Source organism: Dermacentor albipictus, chromosome 7 (genome assembly GCF_038994185.2).
Source record: "Dermacentor albipictus isolate Rhodes 1998 colony chromosome 7, USDA_Dalb.pri_finalv2, whole genome shotgun sequence".
In the NCBI taxonomy this organism is placed as follows: domain Eukaryota; kingdom Metazoa; phylum Arthropoda; class Arachnida; order Ixodida; family Ixodidae; genus Dermacentor; species Dermacentor albipictus.
The window spans coordinates 126,003,610-126,024,267 of NC_091827.1; the positions used below are offsets into that span (position 1 = coordinate 126,003,610).

General features: G+C 46.2%; 1 protein-coding gene across 1 annotated transcript in view; it reads left to right on the forward strand.

The window, feature by feature from the left end:
* Positions 1-20,658, forward strand: part of LOC135907117 (cytochrome P450 2B5-like) — a 236,301-nt gene that overhangs the window by 149,943 nt on the left and 65,700 nt on the right. Inside the window, exons 6-7 of the mRNA XM_070522102.1 lie at positions 264-376; positions 20,257-20,515. Of these exons, the coding sequence (XP_070378203.1) occupies positions 264-376; positions 20,257-20,515 (372 nt within the window). The remainder of the gene's footprint in view (positions 1-263; positions 377-20,256; positions 20,516-20,658) is intronic.

A 20,658-nucleotide genomic window follows, 5' to 3' on the forward strand; every position in this document is an offset into this window, starting at 1 on the left:
AAGCTTTTTTTATTGTTGATGTATTTGCGGGGGCGAACACAGCAATCCTTATTTTAGGCTTGAGAACCGACAAATAAAGCTTTCAATGAGTGTGTTTTTCCACTAGAATTCTAGAGTGAACGAGGAAGTCAGCCACGAAATGGTATGGTGCAACCGCTTGATATGTTTTATATATTCAATTTTTACTGGAGTATTAATAATCACAATATCATACAATATTAGAGAATGAAACTGAAAACTGTTTCCATTGTAAATTTTTTTAGCGAGGAAGTACGCAAGTACATCAATATTCGAGAAAGCCAGCGGAATGAATGCTTCATGGAATCATTCCTGATGGAAATTGAGAACCGTGAAGACGATGACGAGTGTTTCACAGGTACGTGTGCATCTATACATTTTCTAAATATTTCATTTAGTGGTCTGTCTTTGAAGTCAACATTCTATCCGGCTTGTATTATTCTCCCGGGTAGACGAATTGTATTAGTGCAAAACTAAATAATTCTGGTCTATTCCTGCATGTGGGGTCATATCTGGTTGTGGGGTGATCAAATTTTAGGAAATTTGCAGGCACAAGTTGGAACCAGCAAGCGTGAGGCAGGGGTAATTAGAGATCGCTGATAGAGGCCTTCATCTTATAATTTATATGAAGTATAGGCGGCTGCCACTGAAGGTTATTTCTGCATGTAGCTTAGCCTGATGGCAGTAAAGCTGCAGATAACCTGGCCACTTCACGTGCTGCTTAACTATGCGATGTTCTTCAGTACGCGTGCATGTTAATATTGAGACGCTGTCGTGACGGTAAGGAATCACACCATGACATAATACCAAGTCGCAAAACTATTTGTTAGGTGATCTTGTGCTCACGCAAACAAATTACACCTGGACAAAACGATGGCGACGAACGCACGCCTTGGTTCTTGAGGGTAGAAATAAATGAAAAGGAAACGCGACTATCATGAAACTTGGATCTGCGGGTGAATCATGTCGGCTATTTCTACATGACTGGTCGCAGATGCCAGTGTCATCGCGGGTGCTGGCGTGCCTTGCGAGTATACAACATTATTCGCGTAGCGCACACAACCTGTGTAGACAGGATTTGGCGACAACGTACACAGCGGATAGAATTTCAGTAAAGCTTATGTAGGCGCAAGTTGGTAGATGGCCAGTAAAGGAGAGTAGCGCATCTACGTGTGTCCCTCTCATTTTGTGGTCGTCCTGGTTTGCGCTATTCTCTTTTATTGGACAGATGATAGAATCGGCGACAATCATCAAGAATGTTCTGATACATGCATGCGCGCCTTGCGCCAAGCGATTATTTTAACAAATGTTAGACTGATGAAAGAGTGGTCATCGGAAAAAGCCTAAACAAGTAGGCGTGTCTATGTCTTCCTAGTAAAAAATATCTACGAACGTGACACGAGCGCGAAAAATAAAGCAATGGTCAATAAAAGGAGAAAATAAAGTCCTAAAGTTGTTTAGCACGCGTGGAATCACCGTACAGGCACCACGCGAACAACCTCAGGTAGTGCGCGACGCCTCTGCGATTGCGTAATGCCGGCCGGCTGGCATGACCTCATACTCGAGTGCCCCAATAGGTTGAAGTATCTTCTATGGCCTCAACTAACATCGCAGGAGCAGTTAACTAAGTTCACGTAGGCCTATTGGGGCGCAATCCCAAAACGGTCGCCGGCCTCGTACTCCATGTAGCGTTGCCGAAGAGAGTGTTGTCGTTGGTTGATCCTATACTGGTTCTTGACGAGGCTGGTGAGCTGTCGGGCTTCTTCGGCACGCTCGATCATGACATAGGCGGCGACGTCGAGATTGTGTTCGTCGCGCATGTTCGATAGCATGGCATCGAGAGACGCCTTCGGATGCCTTCTGCAAACGAGATTTAACGGAGTGATTTAGGGTGTATCATACACTGTAGCGTTGTAAACGAAGGTTAGTTTCGGAAGGATGGCATCACACGTCTTGTGTTCTATGTCAACATGCATACATGGCTAACAAGTCGGTAACGTGCTTATTTAAGCTTTCTATGAAGCCATTCGTCTGAAGTTATTCGTCCTGCCGTGGTTTATCTGGCTGTACTTCATGATAGTTTCAGGATAGAGCCTTCCGCCATTGTGTGCCCTCAATGTCCTCCGAGAAAGGCAACATTATAGTGCAGTTCAAATCACGTGCGAAACATGATATCATGTTAAAGAAAGCCAAAAATCTGAGGCTCACACGTTCGGATGTCGGACTTAGGAGCTTGCATCTCGTGTACGTCAATGAACATTTATGCCGTATGTAGAAACAGCTACTAGGTATGGCTATCAAGTGGAAGCCAGAGCACAAGTGGAAATATGTTTGAACATTTAATGTAAAGCTACTCGCTAGGCGATGCGATGACCTTGTTATGATTCTTATTTCAAACAAGGCTGACCTTGTTAATAGACGCCCACTTTCACATTTAAATACGCTTCCACTGTCACACGCAAAACCTTACAACATGGATTACCACAAATTTCCCTTGCCACCTCAGCTAAACTTAGGTGATTTGAATCATTGCTAGGTTCTGCACTAAAATCACGTTCCGTTGCCTGTAATCATGCGAAAATATCTGATTTTACAAAATATAGTTTTCTATTTTTTACTAGAGTGATTGCAGAAACTTGGTATGATGATGTATATACCACGTTTAGTCTGCCTGGCTACATCAATTTCTTTTGGAATAGCCCTCACCAGTGAGGTGGCGGTGTCGCTATGTAAGTCAAAAAATGTCTCACCTATACTCTAGCATCAGATTTTACCAAGGTTACAAGTTATCCCTTATAACCTTGGTAACATTCCATAATACAAGATTTATATGTCTTGTGTACGACCCTACAAGTGGTAACAAAAACCAATTCTTTGGTTTACGGAAATAGAATGTTTCTTTGACTATCATACAACGAATAACTCTAAATTTGTTTGCAGCGGTGACCTAAATATTAACATTCCGGAAAACATACGTGCAGCGGCAGATTTCACATGAATTTCTAGCTGTACAAGTTTCAATACTGTATTTAGTACTCCTATTCAGGTCATGCTTGATGATGTGAGCTCTTGACTTACCAATCCCAAATGTAAAAACCACTATATCGCTGATGGGCACCAAATAGCCGCAACAAATAGCAGCAGGTCTGAGTGACCTGTATTAGGTAGAAACGGAAGTGACAAGTGCCGGTTTGAGCCTCTGGTCCTTTAGTGGTTGTGTGAAACAGTCTTGCTATCGTTCAAGCGTGAAATAAGCAAGTGTGATTGGTCTCATGTAACACGAGTGCCCGGCACAAATGAAGCTTATTGCAGATTTCTTGAAACGTTTCTTTACATTAACAACAAGCACTTTTTGTTTAAAACACACAGGCAGTGTAAAAAAATCAGAAAGCCATGGATAACAAATGGATAACACGTGTATGCCATGGTACTTAAAAAAAATGAATTGCGTCATATACTTCTGCGTACGCGGTGCCCATCACCTAAGCAGCAATTTAAGGCGCTGCGAAAGAAACTCAACAGTTAGCATAGGAAGGCGAAATTTGCTTATAATTATAACATTTTCTCTGATATCAGCAGGACGCTTCACAGAAAGTGATAAACAGCATTTCGGGTCACGAATAGGTACATTTACCTTCAGAAAATATTATGGTCGACGGTCACCGTGCTATTGGCACAAATTCCTGAACATCTTAATCAAATTTGATCAAATCTAATCAAAAGCAAATTTTAATCAAAAAACAACCTTCCAGCCATACAGCCACCACACGCAGACAAGAGGAACCTCGAGTTTAGAAGTACTTACCAGACAGGAAGGAAACTTCCACAGAACTAAATCGCTGCAATGTTATAGACATTTCAAAAACATTAAGTCAAAAAGAAATAGACGTACTCAGCAAGGGCCTAAACGCTTGCCCCACGAACAACACAATAAATGAATTCGAGCTTCACAAGGACCTCTCAGAATTCTCCCGACGAATGCTTATCCGACACTTTTTTGCAGACACACCAGACACCGGGACGACACCACTTAGAGCCCAATCCACTTGGACTCCCGAACCAGAACGAGCCATAGAACTTGACATGTACTTAAAACTGTCACTAAAGAAATTATAAGCCAATCCAAGACAGCTAAGTGACCTAAAAGCATAACTGCGTCGGAGAGTCATATCATTTCAAATCTGAGTTGCCGGAATGACATTGTTATTAACGAAGCAGATAAGGGTGGAAGTATAGTTATTTGGCCAATAGAAAAATACAAGCACGAGGCTTACAGACAACTAAACAACTCAGAACATTACCGCAAACTAGATAAACATCCGACATTGTCCTACACAGTGACAATTACCAACAGGCTGAAATCACTTTTGGCTGATGAATTAATAACACCGTCACAACACAAATTTCTTAAACCAAGCAACAAAACTGCCGGGCGTTTTTACCTCCTTCCAAAAATTCATAAAATTCCATCCGCTGAACTATACACTGCTATTATCCCATGCCGTCCGATAGTATCAAACAACAACACCCCGACAGAGAGCATCTCCACAATCCTTAACCACTACCTTGGTCACTTGCCAAAAGCCCCACCATCATTTGTACAAGATACGCCCCACCTGCTGAGAATCATAGAGGACATTAATACTAAAGGTACACTACCCCACAATTCTCGCAACACTAGACGTCACGGCACTGTACACCAACATTCCAATTCCTGATGGTTTGTCTTCGATAAAACAAACGCTGTCTAAACGCAATGCACAACACTCTACTGAAGTATACTTGTCTCTCCTTGAATTAGTTCTAACACATATCTACTTCGAATTTGAGGAGAGCTACTACCTACAGATACATGATACAAGCATGGGTACGCCTTTTGCACCAACCTACGCGAACATATTTATGAGGATTCTAGAAACAGATTTCCTATCGCGCTGCACTACCAAGCCCCACACATACCTACGATACATTGACGACGTACTCATAATCTGGGGACATGGTCAAGACAGTCTAGATAAATATGTAGCATTTCTAAACTCTGTTCTCCCAACAATAAAATTCTCATCAGAATCCTCAACTGAGCGCATAAACTTTCTGGACACAACAATATACATTGACAATGGTGAGCTAAAGACAACCCTGTATAGGAAACCTTGCGACAAACAACAATGCCTAGAATATACCAGCCACCATCTCAGACATTGCAAACAAGGCATCTTTAAAGGACAAGCCACACGACTTCGTCGCATTTGCGTTGAAAACCAAGACTACATAGATAGACTCGATTACCTTAAAGAAACCCTATCAAAAAGGAACCACCCAAACAGTGACCTTCAACCAGCCTACATCGCTGCAACCAAACTTCATCGAGCCGAGGTCCTCAAGCCGCGCCCGAGGATCACAAGAACAACAACGCCTCTTCTTACTACTAGATTCTCAAATGCACTCCCAAACGTGAATAACATCCTTAGTAAATACTACCCAATTATCACCAGCAACCAGAAACTTAAGATTTTTCCCGACCCTCGCAGAGTAGCCTACAGACGCAACACTAATTTTAAAGATGTTCTTGTGCACGCCAAACTACAGAAAAAGAGGAAGTTGGGAACCAATCCCCGTGGCCGCCCCAGGTGCTCTACATGCAAACACATTCAATCTACTACTACAGTAAAAAGTACAGCATCGAATTACACACACAAGGTAACTTCGGCTTTCACCTGCACATCAAGCGACGTAGTCTACTTTCTAGAATGCGCCGCTTGTAGCAAACAATACATAGGTGAGACTGCGCAACAAATTAATACAAGTCTCAATGGTCACCACGCAAACACAAAACACAATTTACCCAAAGCAGTAGCCAGCCACCTTAATGAACATGGTCATATATTTGACAAAGCAAGGCTCTATATACTACAAACAAATTTCCGTTCCCCTCGCGAAAGGAAGTATACGGAATCATACCTCATACACAAGTTTAATTGCCTACACCCGACAGGAATTAATTTGGCACGTGGCAACTTAGAATCTTTAAAAGCGGGAACCTAAATCTGAAACTCTCATATCATCAACGACGACACAAAACACATTAGGCCACCAGCTAACTTTAATTCTTAACCTCACCTACTCTTCCATTTCGAAAAAATTTATTCCTGCCTACTACTCAATTTAATGTACTCTTTCAGGTTTTTACGTCTATACCAACTGTATGACCCCCTTCTTCCATGTACACTTGCCCCCGCCCGCTTCTGCATGCGTCACCCTCCTGTTTGTTATTCCGGTTTCGGTCCCCCCTCCCCCTCTCCTTCCCCCCCCCCCTTTTATTTAAATCTATTTTTTTGAAACCCCCTCATCAACACATTCCGAAGTCAATATGCCTTTTTCGGCGCCTCAACCCAGAGTATCGCCATTTCTGGATGCCGCCGTAACGACACCTACGTTCAGCGACTGGGGCAGTGCCCCTTGAAAAACCATGCCGCTGCCTTTCAGTCACCCCATACATTGCACCACAGACTCCTCATCGCCATCTTAACTATTTCAAAATTACTCGGCGTATTGCTGCTATGCTACTCAAGTCACTTTCAACTCATGTTTTTTTTGTGTGTCTGTTTTTTTGTCTTTTGTGTTACTCGCGCACTGAACGCTTGACCGGCCGTTCTAATGCCTCAAAAACATGCCGCCAACAACTCCCCCTGAATACCTCTTAACCTTTCGCATCCCCAACACGCTCCCAAGCCCCCGTATTTCTTGAAAATTTCATTTTTCTCTTTCTTGTTCTTTCACTCTCCCCCCGTTTTTTTGTCTGTCTTGGTGCCGCCCTGGCTTCCCCCACCCCCCTTTTTTCTTTTTCTTCCCTTTTTTCTGCTTCTATTTCTTTTCTTTTCTCCCCGCGTGCCCACTTTCACGCTCTTGTCCCCTCGTCTTGAGAATGAAGCTCACAGACGTCGGACGACAGTGCTTGTTTCCTCTGGCAATCTCTCTCTTTAAAACCAGCCGCGAGCGACAACACCCGCACGTGACGTCACTGCCGTAACCGTTTAAAACTAACATGCCGAGGATGACGAGGCCGCATTTGACGAAGATAGGTCCTCCTATCGAAATGTTGGCCCGCCTTTCTGAGGCACCTTATCCCTGTTTACAAACTTTATGCCACAGAACATTTCAACGCGTATTTTGTAAACTTATGCTTTCGTGGTTGTATTATTAAGCTTTGTAAGGGATCAGATATACACTCTTTAGGACATAGCATTCGGAACAGTTTGTTTTTAGTGTCCGCTGCTGAAACGGAATCGTCAGAAATTTATGAGCCTTAAAAAAGCAAGGCGTCAGATAAAAATTGAATTGGCTAAAACACGTTGGCGGGTTGGTTGGGATTCATAACACAGTTTCAGCGCGACTAGACGAGGGCAGAGAACAATTTGTCTTTTCGGTCCTTATACAGGCACGCTGCAGTGTGTTATCTTAGAACTAAATATAGTGCAAATAAATTCACTGAAATACATCCTTGCCCATGCAGCTTTTGGCCTGAAGCCCATTTGAGCACCTTTTTGAGTGCATTTAGTTTTACTGGGCAGTGTTTCACTGCCATTGCATTTCACCTTCTGTACCCTTCTAAACGGTATTGTTACTGTTTTACTTCAGTCATTACTGTTTTAGCGTTCCTTTTTCTCATGTACGCTCCCCCTTTTATAATAGCACAACGGGGACCTTTTTTAAGGGTCAAGAAGGATGATGATGAAATCTTGCGCTGCTTTCTGCGACCGTTCTTGATGAAATCAAGTGAACAAGGGTCTCTGTAATACGTAGAGTGGTTGACAAGCGAAGCATTAATAGCTGCAGGCCAATTTCACTTCTTCCAGTTTTTTCTGAAGGCTTCGAAAGCATGATTTGTTCTTGTATGACTGGGTTTCTTTTGTAGCAAACATACATGGTGTTTCAGTTAACTTGAGCCAAAAATTATGAACATGTGAATGCCACGTAGCTTGACCGAACCAAAGTAATGTTCTTTCCCGGCGCTTGGGGATACCCAGCTTATTTCTTTGCATTCCGCCTAACTATATAGTGAGTCCTTATAATTATTTAACTTCCTAATTGTTATATTTAGACGACAAGTATCAATGAGAAAATCGTAGAGCAACATGAGAAACTCCCGATACAGTTTTGTGTTGCTCGAGATGTGGTACATAAAACATTAAAATACACGCGAAGTGCCTCGAGTGGCCAGTCGCGCAAACATTTTTCCTGTGTTCGCGGGCTTCTTTCACGCTCGCAAAAACACTTTTATGTAGCAGGTAGTAAGCAACAAAAAGCTGTATTGGGAGTTTCTTATTTTGTTTTACAATTTTCTTATTGGAACTTTTCATTTGATTATAATAACTAAGAAGTTTATTTAATCAAGACTAGTTATCTAAGTGGCATGCAAAATATAATCTGAGTATCTTCAAGCGACGGCAAGCAACATTACCTTTGTTCGGTCCACCTATGTGGCAGTTGCATATTTTTGAGGTTTGGCTCATCTTGAGTGACACACGCTGTATCTAATCAGATTTATAATTCGGTTTTCGCAAAGAAAGGTTGACAGAAACAGCCCTGCTAACTTTGAAAGCAAGCATAATACACAAGATAGATTAGCACGTTGGGCCTCTTCATCAATTTTTCAAAGGCGTTCAACTCTCTCAGTTAGTCCATTCTTGCAGGCAAGTTTTTCGTATGAGTTATTCCACGAAAGTCTTTGGATTTGCTAAAATCTTACACAACCGCAAGTAGTGTGTGTCCTTGCAAGGTCCTCAGTGCTCAGTTCTTATTATTTTGTAATGACGTCCCCTAAGAGAACATTTTGGGTCAGTCATATTTAATTTATATGTCAACGATGCTGTGAAGATTGATAAATCAGCTTTCTTATTTTATTTTATTTATCTTGCTAAACTTATTATTTACGCCGACGATAGCACCGTACTCTTTTCAGCACCCAATGCGAATTGTTTGTCATTGAAATGTTACGAAACAATGTTATGTCTGTCTACCGAGTCCAGCTAAGACTAAAATGTTCCATGTAAAAAATAACGCAACCAAACTACTAAAACCACTCGCGTACGAAGGTGAGACGATTAATAAAGTAAATGAATGCAAGATACGCAGCGAATCGCGCATCGCTAAACTGAGTTGTAATTCACATCTAGAAGAACGGTGCAGATATTTTTATCTACCACTGCAGCATTATAAAGATGTAAATTAGAAAACAGCGTAAACAACAAAAAGCGGATCACTTCAAATTGGCAGTTCATTAAATTTAGGATGGGCAATGCAACCTTCATTTATAACTGCGTAACTTACACTGTTACCCCAATGTCCTGATAGCCACGACAGAAATATGGAAAGCTGGGACCTAACGACGACAAAAAAGTTTTTAATGTGAGTGCTATGTAACTGTCGGAGTTTTCAAGAAGTATAGCACACGCATTCACTATTGGAAGAAAGAAAACTACAAAACGTTTACGGCACTGTATCTTGGCTGGACAGTGCAATAAGCAATCCGGAAAGTTTTCTTTCTATCTATAATGTATACGGGAAAGGCGGCCATCATAAGAGGGGCGGCGTCTTTCTACTTGTTTACAAAAGCTAAGTGGTGATTCAGTTACTGCTGACGATGACGCACGCGATAATGTTCGGTGAGCTGTGAGCTAGTTATACAAACCACCCTGCGGAAGGACCGCGCAACCTTTTCACCCCATGAACAATATATTGCTGGGTTTGAAAATTACATATGTATTGCTTACTGGCGACTCTAATTAACTAGTTTTAATATGGTAACCTTGCAAACCTGTTGCCTGTACTGAAGTCTGTTGCATACCAGCTTTGTTGGAACGGTGAACGTACATTGCCTATTCCAATGTATTGATGTATTTACAAGACTCGCCCATAATAGTGCCAAGCGTTAAATTTATTTTTATGTAGTGATTCCAGTCTTGTCACTTCTGTTTTTGCGATTCCCAGCATATAAGTGCCCGCGGCCATTGTTGTAAACATTTCCTGCAATGTGATTGGATATTGTGGTCCACTGTCGCGCAAAATCATATATTATAATAATATATTACACATAAGATAAAGACGCCTCTTGTTATATCGAAATAGGGAGATGAATTTTTCTCCGAATTCAAGTTGCATAGCTCATCATGATACCTAAATGCGTTATGAGACATCCTTAAAACCAAACTGCAGTCGCTGACGCAGACATTCGTTCCGTCACAGATCATCCCCACAAACAGCGAAAGAATGAACCTGGGCCCACGAGCTACATCAAACACATATAAAAGAATGTTTGAAAGTGTCTTTAACATAATGAACGTATAGCATTGCAACGTACACACTTTTGGGAGCCAGCAAATTTGTTAAAGGGTCCCTACCGATTGTTATTAGGAAAAAAAAACACTTCTAAGGCAGCTGTATTTTTATAATGCAAAATCACATAAACCTAAATAGCTGAATAAGTAAAGCAAGAAGAATGCAGTAGTAGGGAACATTTCACACATGAGATACATTTTTCTAACAATTTTCTTTGTTACGTCATCGAAAACATCGGCACAGGAAAAAAAAAAGAAATGTGAGGGCATGTGCAAGCATGCGCAGCGTTACGCATTGTTAATAAGTGAGAGTTTTAATTGTTTAAGTAATGTATGCAATGTTCTTAGAGTGGTTAGGTCACTATCAAGCTTATTCCAAACTGAAGTACCTGTAAACTCTAGTGTAGAGCGACCGTAATTAGTATTTACCTTAGGCAATAAAAAACGACAGCGAGATGTGTTTCCAACATGGCGAAGTGAGGGGTGGAGCGAGACTGTTGTCAAGGCCAGTTTTTCATTAACTTTTTGATGCATGACGGAGGCGATCTTGTATGTTGTGAAATCGTAAATGTTGAGGATGTTCAGGATTTTAAATAAATCTTCACTCTTAATATTGACACATGTACTTATCTTTATCGGGCGACCACGTTTCGCCGCATAACAACTGTTCTCGCACAGCGAGGGACGCGCCTGAATGTATCCGATGTTTCTGGAAAGTTATCGATGCTTCTACCCGGCTGTCTGTTGTCGCCGAACCTTGTGTTATCTGATTTCATCGCGTAACGCGAATGGTGTAGAGCTTTGTGGAAGGCACACGGGTCCGAACGATTAGTCTGGAACATTCGACGACTGCTCTATAAAAGCCCACGCGCTTGACCCGCTGATCAGATTTTTGACGATCGCCGACTGTGTTCGCTGCTATCGTTGTGCTTTAAGTGTAGCCTGTTTTGTGGGCACAGGTTCGCCCAATAAAAGCTGGTTTTGTCTTTCACAGTACTGCTACTGTGTTCTTTCTTCACCGTCACTACCACGTGACATCTGGTGGAGGTGCTAGTGCGTTTATGTACCGAACGCCCCCGCAAAGCCGCGATCCAAGCCCGAAGACCGAGGACAGAACCAACATCCCCCACGACCAACGTGCTAGCCACAGACTGCAAGGACTGCCCCCAGAGCATGGACTTCTACCTGAGACGACAAAGAAGATCGTGGTCAAGACAACCCCAATGGCTGCCCCAGCGTCCCCTGTTATCCTACAACAACCTCGGGACCCACCAACCTTCCATGGAGCAGCGACTGAAGACCCGGAATCATGGCTGGAGACCTACGAACGAATCGCAACATTCAACAATTGGGACTCCGACGAGAAGCTGCGGCATGTCTACTTCGCCTTAGAAGACACCGCCAGAACATTGAGAACAGGGAGTCGACCTTGACAACGTGGGACCTGTTCCGTAGCGGCTTCCAACGCACCTTTACAAGCGTCGTGCGCAAGGAAAGGGCCGAAGCTATGCTGGACGCCCGAGTGCAGTTACCAAACGAGAACGTTGCCATTTTTACGGAAGAAATGAGCCGTTTGTTCCGCCACGCCGACCCGGATATGGCCGAGGAGAAGAAAGTCCGCCTACTGATGCGTGGTGTAAAGGAGGAACTTTTCGCCGGGATGGTAAGAAGCCCACCGAAGACCATCGAAGAGTTTCTTCGTGAGGCGACGAACATCGAGAAGACACTCGAAATGCGGAACCGGCAATTCAACCACCGTACAAGCTCTACCAACTACGCAGGAATTCAATCACTGGCCACGGACGATCTGCGCGAGACCATCAGGGCCATTGTGCGCGAAGAACTGCGCAAGGTCTTGCCTTCGTCGCAGCCTCAAGTGGCCTCGATCGCCGACATCGTAAAAGAAGAAGTGCACCGATCGCTTGGAGTTCCTGAGGTGCAACCAGAACCGCCGCAGCCTCAGCCACAAGCGATGAGCTACGCCGCCGTCGCCCGCCGTCAAGGTCCCCTTCCACGACCGCGCCAGGGCCCCGTAACGCCGCAATTCCGTGGACCACCACCGCCGGCGCCAGCACGCCCACCCGTCGCCGAGCGCAGCTACCTGAGGAAGACAGGCGTTTGGCGCGCTCCTGACCACCGCCCGCTCTGCTACCGCTGCGGAGAAGCAGGTCACGTCTACCGACGATGCCCATACCGAGAGATGGGACTGCGAGGTTTCGCCATCAACGCGCCGCGTCCACAGCTTGGAGAGCGCCCACGTGACATCGCCGACTACCTCGCCGCTACTCAATGGAGCTCTCGACGACCGTCGCGTTCGCCATCACCAGGCCGCTACCTGTCGCCGCAGCGCCGACCATACACTGGCCCAGCCCGGGGCCGGTCAGCGAGCCCATATCAGGAAAACTAAAAGCAGCAGCCGATGGAGGTGCGGTTGCTGTTCGTCGAACTGACGAAGATCCTCCGCCGCCGACGAAGTCGACGAAGAAACCATCTCGACGACGTAATGACGACACGCCGCCGTCCCGACGAAGTCAGCAAGCCAAGACTACACCGACGAAAGACGACTTGACGACGCGACGTTCCAGCTTCAGTTCACCACGACGCAGCCGTGATCCGACGCCAAGACCTAACTGCAACGCCAGACAAAGAACCACCGACCTCGATGTGCTTCTTGACGGCCACGCGGTTACCGCCTTAGTGGACACAGGGGCTGATTACTCCGTCATGAGTGGACACATCGCCGCCCAGTTGAAGAAGGTTAAGACTGCATGGGAAGGCCCTCAAATTCGCACCGCTGGAGGACACCTGATTACGCCGACTGGAATCTGCACGGCAAGGATAACCATTCATGACCGGACTTACCCTGCCACCTTCGTTATCCTCCAACAGTGTTCTCGAGACGTCATTCTCGGTATGGACTTCCTGAACCAACACGGCGCAGTCATCGACCTGAAGTCGAAGTCAATAACGCTGTCGGAAGATAAAGCGATACCGCCGGAGAGCCCTCGTAGTCACCACGCCTTGAGTGTGCTCGAAGACCAAGTGAGCATCCCGCCCCGCTCCAGCATTGTTATTTCGGTCGGCACCGAAATACCCGCTGACGTAGAAGGTGTCATCGAAGGCGACCAACGTCTCCTGCTAGACCGTGAAATTTGCATCGCAAGAGGGATCGCTCGACTGCATGGAGGAAAAACTGAAGTGTTGCTGACAAACTTCAGCCCGGAGTTCAAGCACATCAACAAGGGCACGACGATCGCGTACATCGAGGAAATTGTGGAAACCAGTAATGCGTTTGTCCTCTCGGATTCCGCCGCATCTACCCCGACAACCATGGTTCCCGAACCAGACTAAGACATTAATCCAAGTCTCCCAGTGATTAAGCAACAGCAGCTCAGAAGTCTGCTCCGACGATAAAAAGGCTGCTTTTCGACGACATCGAGGATCGACAAACACCAGTCGCCAAGCATCGCATAATCACCGAGGAGTACGCTTGACCACTCCGCCAAAGCCCTTACCGAGTTTCGCCGTGAGAACGCGAAGCTATAAGAGAACAAGTCGACGAAATGCTGCGCGACGACATCATCCAGCCGTCGAAAAGCCCATGGGCATCCCCTGTTGCCCTGGTGAAGAAAAAGGACGGAACCCTACGTTTCTGCGTCGATTATCGTCGTCTGAACAAGATCACGAAGAAGGACGTATATCCCTTTCCACGAATAGACGATGCATTGGATCGGCTCTGCAACGCTAAGTACTTCTCCTCGATGGACCTCAAGTCTAGCTATTGGCAAATAGAAGTCGACGAAAGAGATCGCGAAAAGACCGCCTTCATCACCCCAGACGGCCTCTACGAGTTCAAGGTTATGCCATTTGGACTGTGCTCGGCGCCTGCAACGTTCCAGCGCGTGATGGACACGGTTTTAGCGGGATTGAAATGGCAGACCTGTCTCGTTTACTTGGATGACGTCATTGTATTCGCCGGAAATTTCGACGATCACCTTAGGCGGCTTGCCACAGTACTAGAGGCCATCAAGTCATCAGAGCTCACTCTGAAGCCAGAAAAATGCCGCTTCGCTTACGACGAGCTTCTGTTCCTAGGCCACGTCATCAGTAAATCCGGAGTACGACCCGACCCCCAGAAAACAGCTGCCATCGCAAAGTTCCCGCAGCCCACCGAATAGAAGGCAGTGCGTAGATTCCTTGGCATGTGTGCCTACTACAGGCGCTTTGTCAAGGACTTTTCACGCATCGCCGAGCCGTTGACACGTCTAACTAAATGTGATGTTGAGTTCAAGTGGTAAACGCCGCAGGCCGACGCATTTGAAGAACTCAAACGACGCATGCAGTCGCCGCCGGTACTTCGGCACTTCGACGAGTACGCCGATACAGATATCCATACTGACGCCAGTAGCCTAGGCCTCGGTGCCGTTCTAGTCCAGAGGAAAAACGAAGTCGAACAGGTGATATCTTACGCTAGCCGGTCGCTGTCAAAAGCGGAAGGCAACTATTCTACGACCGAAAAGGAATGCCTCGCCATCGTTTGGGCTACAGCTAAATTTCGCCCTTATCTTTATGGCAGGCCATTCAAAGTCGTCAGTGACCATCACGCGTTGTGTTGGCTAGCGGGTATAAAGGATCCTTCAGGACGACTGGCACGGTGGAGCCTCAGACTACAAGAATACGACATCACTGTAACCTACAAGTCCGGACGAAAACACTCCGATGCCGATTGCCTATCACGCGCCCCCATTGACCCGCCGCCGCAAGATGACGAAGATGACGACGCCTTCCTTGGCATGATAAGCGCGGAAGACTTCGCTGAACAGCAACGGGCAGACCCGGAGCTAAAGCTAAAAGGCCTGGTGGAATATTTGGAAGGGCACACCAACGTTGTCCCCAGGGCATTTGAGCGCGGACTATCTTCCTTCACGCTTCAAAACAATCTCCTCGTGAAGAAGAACTTTTCACCAGTCCGCGCCAACTACCTTCTTGTTGTACCGTCAGGACTTCGTCCAAAAGTATTGCACGCCCTACATGATGATGCGACCGCTGGACACCTCGGTTTTTCCCGGACACTCTCGAGGATACAACAAAAGTATTTTTGGCCGCGCCTGACCGCCGACGTCGCCCATTATGTCAGAACATGCCGAGACTGTCAGCGACGTAAGACACCGCCGACAAGGCCAGCCGGATTACTACAGCCAATCGAGCCTCCTTGCCGACCATTCCAGCAGATCGGGATGGACTTGCTGTGACCCTTTCCGACGTCAACAACCGGAAATAAGTGGATCATCGTGGCGACAGATTACCTCACCCGCTACGCTGAAACTAAAGCACTGCCGAAAGGTAGCGCAGCCAAAGTGGCGAAATTTTTTGTCGAAAACATCCTGCTTCGACATGGCGCCCCAGAAGTCCTCATCACCGACAGAGGAACGGCCTTTACAGCGGAGCTCACCCAAGCCATTCTGAAATACAGTCAGACAAGGCACAGGAGGACCACGGCCTACAACCCGCAGACGAATGGCCTTACGGAGCGGCTGAATAAGGCCCTCGCCGACATGCTAGCGATGTACGTCGACGTCGAACACACGACCTGGGATGCCGTCCTGCCGTACGTAACATTTGCTTACAACACGGCGGTGCAAGAAACAACACAGATCACGCCGTTTAAGCTGGTTTACGGCAGGAACCCGACGACGACGCTCGACGCCATGCTGCCCCACGTCACTGACGAAGAGAATGTTGACGTCGCTAGCTATCTCCAGCGCGCCGAAGAAGCCCGACAGCTCGCCCGCCTACGGATCAAGAACCAACAGAGGACCGACAGCCGACACTACAACCTCCGACGACGCTTTGTTGAGTACCAGCCCGGCGACCGTGTTTGGGTTTGGACACCGATACACCGACGAGGACTCAGTGAGAAACTACTCCGACGCTATTTCGAACCCTACAAGGTCATCCGACGTATTGGCGCTCTGGACTATGAGGTCGTGCCAGATGGCATTTCGCATTCACAGCGGCGCCGCGCACGATCTGAAGTGGTCCACGTGGTGCGCCTTAAACCCTTTTACGGACGCTGACGAAATTCCTTATTTTCTTTTGTTGTTGTTTTCTTTGCTACGGGTGTTTTTATTTCGCTTGTATGTAGCATCGGGTCGATGCTTTTTAAGAAGGGGGTATTGACACGCGTACTTATCTTTTTCGGGCGACCACGTTTCGGCGCTTAACAACTGTAATCGCACAGCGAGGGACGCGCCTGAATGTATCCGATGTTTCTGAAAAGTTATCGATGCTTCTACCCGGCTGTCTGTTGTCGCCGAACCTTGTGTTATCTGATTTTATCGCGTAACGCGAATGGTGTAGAACTTTGTGGAAGGCACACGGGTCCGAACGATTAGTCTGGAACATTCGACGACTGCTCTATAAAAGCCGACGCGCCTGACCCGCTGATCAGATTTTCGACGATCGCCGACTGTGTTCGCCGCTATCGTTGTGCTTTAAGTGTAGCCTGTTTTGTGGGCACAGGTTCGCCTAATAAAAGCTAGTTTTGTCTTTCACAGTACTGCTACTGTGTACTTCTTCACCGTCACTACCACGTGACAATATGCATATTGTTGGGTACTATATTGCAAAGAGCTCTTTGTTGCAGTGTAAACACTGGTGAAAGATGAGTTTTGTATGTGCAACCCCAGCTGGCTAAGCAGTTATTAATGTGAGAGTGAAAAAATGCGTAGTGAAGATTGATAAGTATGTGGGGAGGGAAGTAGTTTCGACATTTTTCAGCACATGCAAGCCATATGAAGCCTTTTGAACTACGGAACGCACATGAAGGCGGAATTTTAAATGGTTATCGATAATAACACCAAGAAATTTTGTCTCACTAGATTGTTTTATCGGATGGTTATTGTAAACGACATCTGAATGAATAGCCGTTTTTCTTTTTTCAGAGTGAAGTATGATAACAACTGTTTTAGTTGGGTAATGTGAAGGGCATTAATTGTACACCAACAGTGCAAAATTAGTGATTCACATTTAAGCTTAATAATTAGGTTGCATACTTCATAATCTGCTATAATAAGGTTATTATCGTCTGCATAGAGAACAGAGGTAGCCCACACAAGCTGCGAAGGCAAGTCATTTATATAGAGTAAAAAAAAATAAAGGTCCAGGTACGCATCCCTGGGAAACGCCAAGGTTATAACGGTGCTGTTGGACTGAAAATCACCTAGTTGAAAAATTTGTTGGCGATTTTCTAAGTAACTCTAATCTCGCGAGCAGTGATGTTGGGCGCATCTGCTGCAGCGGCCACAATATGTAGGTCTTCATCATTTCCTGTAGTGCGCTGCCTGTGCCCACGAGGCAAGTTTTCAAGCCGTCCCTCGTCACGGCATATGCCTGGCGAATTCTATTAATTGTAGACAGTGCACGACCTGTTTTCTCTGCAATCCCACGTTGTGGCACACCATGACTGCAAAGAGCAATGATTCCAGCTCTTTCTTCGTGGCCTACACTGGGCATTGTCAGTTTCAAATGAGGCTTGGAGCGATCGGCACCAGTGCATTTGAGCTTTTCTGGTGGCTTTCAAGTCGTGCGCATTATTAGAAAAAAAGAGCGATTACAAACTTCACGCTTCACACCGACCATTCCCGATCGGCCTTCTGCGCTGTTCGCATCGCAACCAGTTGCTGATAACATGGCATCGGTGGAAGCGAAATCAAAGCGCTGTGCAAGGTGTAATCGGTGGTAAGTATGAATGTGGTGCTCCAGTGGCAAAGCAAGAAAACAAACGCCAAGGAAAATAGAACGTTTCCGAACTGGAAATTCGTGCCTCTCTCTGATAACTACAGGCAGGCGGCCTCAATTGGGCTTATCGCCACGCGTTCCGCTGTTCGCGTTTCATTTGACGACGATAGTACATGAGCCCGGGAGAACTAGGCCTAACAGCTTCGCGGTAATATGTATTTTGGCACCCTCTGGCCCAACCGGTTGTTCGATAGCGCGCGTAAAGCGTTGCGAACTACAGACGTGGTGCCTGCTATGTATCATTAGATATCAGTTGGTATTGATAATACTTGTGATGGTGCTGACCATTCTTCCAAGCGTACCCTTACGGTTTTCGTTGGTTTCAGTGTATCTCTGTAGTTTAAAATTTCGTTCGCCACTGGGAATTCGGAAGACTGCGGGAACGAGCAGACGACAAAGTACGCTGTTCTTTTATGAGGCGCAGAGAGAAATAAAGTGTTCCGAGACGTTTGGCTTGTAGTTTTTATATATTTACCTGAACTTTACGGTGTGCGGAAGGTAACCACTGGGCAAAAGATCTGAGGGCATGCAATTTGGGAATGCAAAAGCATTACTGTCCAATAGAACGCCACTGAGCGGTCCTTCCAGTTATCAACCCCTCGCCGGCAAGCGAGCGCGTTGAGATGCTTGGCGAATGCCTCCTAGATAGCGTAAGGCCGGTGCGCTCAGATCCTGACGTCATGCTACCTTGCTCGACTGCCGTAGAATCTAATAAAGACGGTCCCGAGTAAGATGTGGTGGTGTTTATTTTACCATCACCGCTTTAGTCACGCTGGGCAATGAAAATTTCTGTCCAAGTATTGTGGTGTTACAAAGTGCACAGTAGGTGCTGGCTTAGCTCAGCGGGCAAGATACTGGGCCTCTCCACGTGGGTTCGTAGGTTCAAAACTCGCTGCCGCCAATGCTTTTCCTCTCGAATTTATTCCGTACCTTTCATGCATTACTTATTTTTTTCCAACGATTCCAGAGGCAAAGTTAGAACGCAGGCGGGAGCTTGCGCGGACAACGAGCGCGCGCGCAGCTCACGCTTGCGAGGGTCACGTGCTGCGGGGCTCTCCCGTCGCGCAGCAGCTTCGCCCGCTCTGCTGCGGGTGCCATGTCGGTGCTGCAGGCGTCGCCTTTTTCGCCCAATGACCATTGGATGCTTTCGCATCAAAAATGCTTCGCCGAAGCCATGTGCCATCATGAATTGCGTTGCTGTCAACGACGCATATACACGTGTCTCTGCTGGAGAAAAGCGGGGCTCCCTCAGCTCCAGTAAGAGGCTTTCGATTTCGGTTGCCACTGGTTTCGCGGCATGCAGTACTTTGCGGCCACAATTTTAAGCTTAATTTACGCTCTGCGCCGGTCTTCTTACAATGGCCAAATCTGGTGAAGGGCCCTTTAAACTAAATCAGGGAGTCACTGCCAGCTGCAAGCATTTTACTTTACCTGCCAAGATATATTTCGAAAAATATCCGCATTGGGTTCTTTAGCACCTTCGTGTTACTTAGTACATCAAAGTTCCTTACGTAAAATTATAAGCCATAAAGCATCAGTAACACCAAAGTTATTTAGTGTGAGACCCTGTCGAAAGCTGTGGTGTCTATGTGCCACACCACACCAGTGCGTGATATATTCGATAAAATTCACATTTTTTTCCAATCGGAGTCCCTTACAATCAACGAAATTGTAATAAGATTGTCTCACTAAACCCAGTCGTCATACCATATACATCATCATGTGAAAACGTTACAGGAAACATTAGAGAAATTACAAGGGGCAAATTTCTTCACATTTACAAGGATCTGGTGGGTTGAATGTTTGAACATACCACCACTTTCTTCTGAGAAGGACGCGGTGTATTCCCTGAATACAAAGAAATACGGTAAAAAATAGCTATTGTGTAAAACCAGCTTTGGATCGTATAATATTATAACAAGTTTTCTCCTTGCCTTGCTGGCTTTCTACTTCCACGTACACGTGGATTGCGTTCATACACGAGTGTGATTTCATGTGGTGTAATGTTTGCGGAGGCAAAAAGTATAAAACACATAAACGGTATTTCGTGCATTGATGCCCACCCGCTTCCCTGTTCATTAACTCCTGGCACCTTGTGCAGAGAGCCGCCTGGTAGGGAATGTGTGCGACCTGATGGTTGCGGCGACCACCACCACGGCAAATGTGCTTCAGTCGCACATGCTGCAGCTCGCTTCCGAGCCGGAAGGTCTGCAGGCGCAGCTACAGCATGAGATCGACGCTGTGGTGGGCCGTGAGCGGCTGCCGACGTGGGAGGATCGTGTCTGCATGCCCCTCACCATGGCCGCTATATGGGAGATGTACCGCTGCAAGCCGCCGACCCCCATTGGTATTCCAAGAGAGTGAGTACGCAACACTGGAAGCGCAAACGGAGCGCTAGCCTATCCAGAGCAACTCTCTTTTCTGCAGTATTATAGGTTCCTTTTTGTCACTGCATCTACCATTGTTCCCTCAAAATTTACGAAATTCTAGCAGCTTTTCGTAT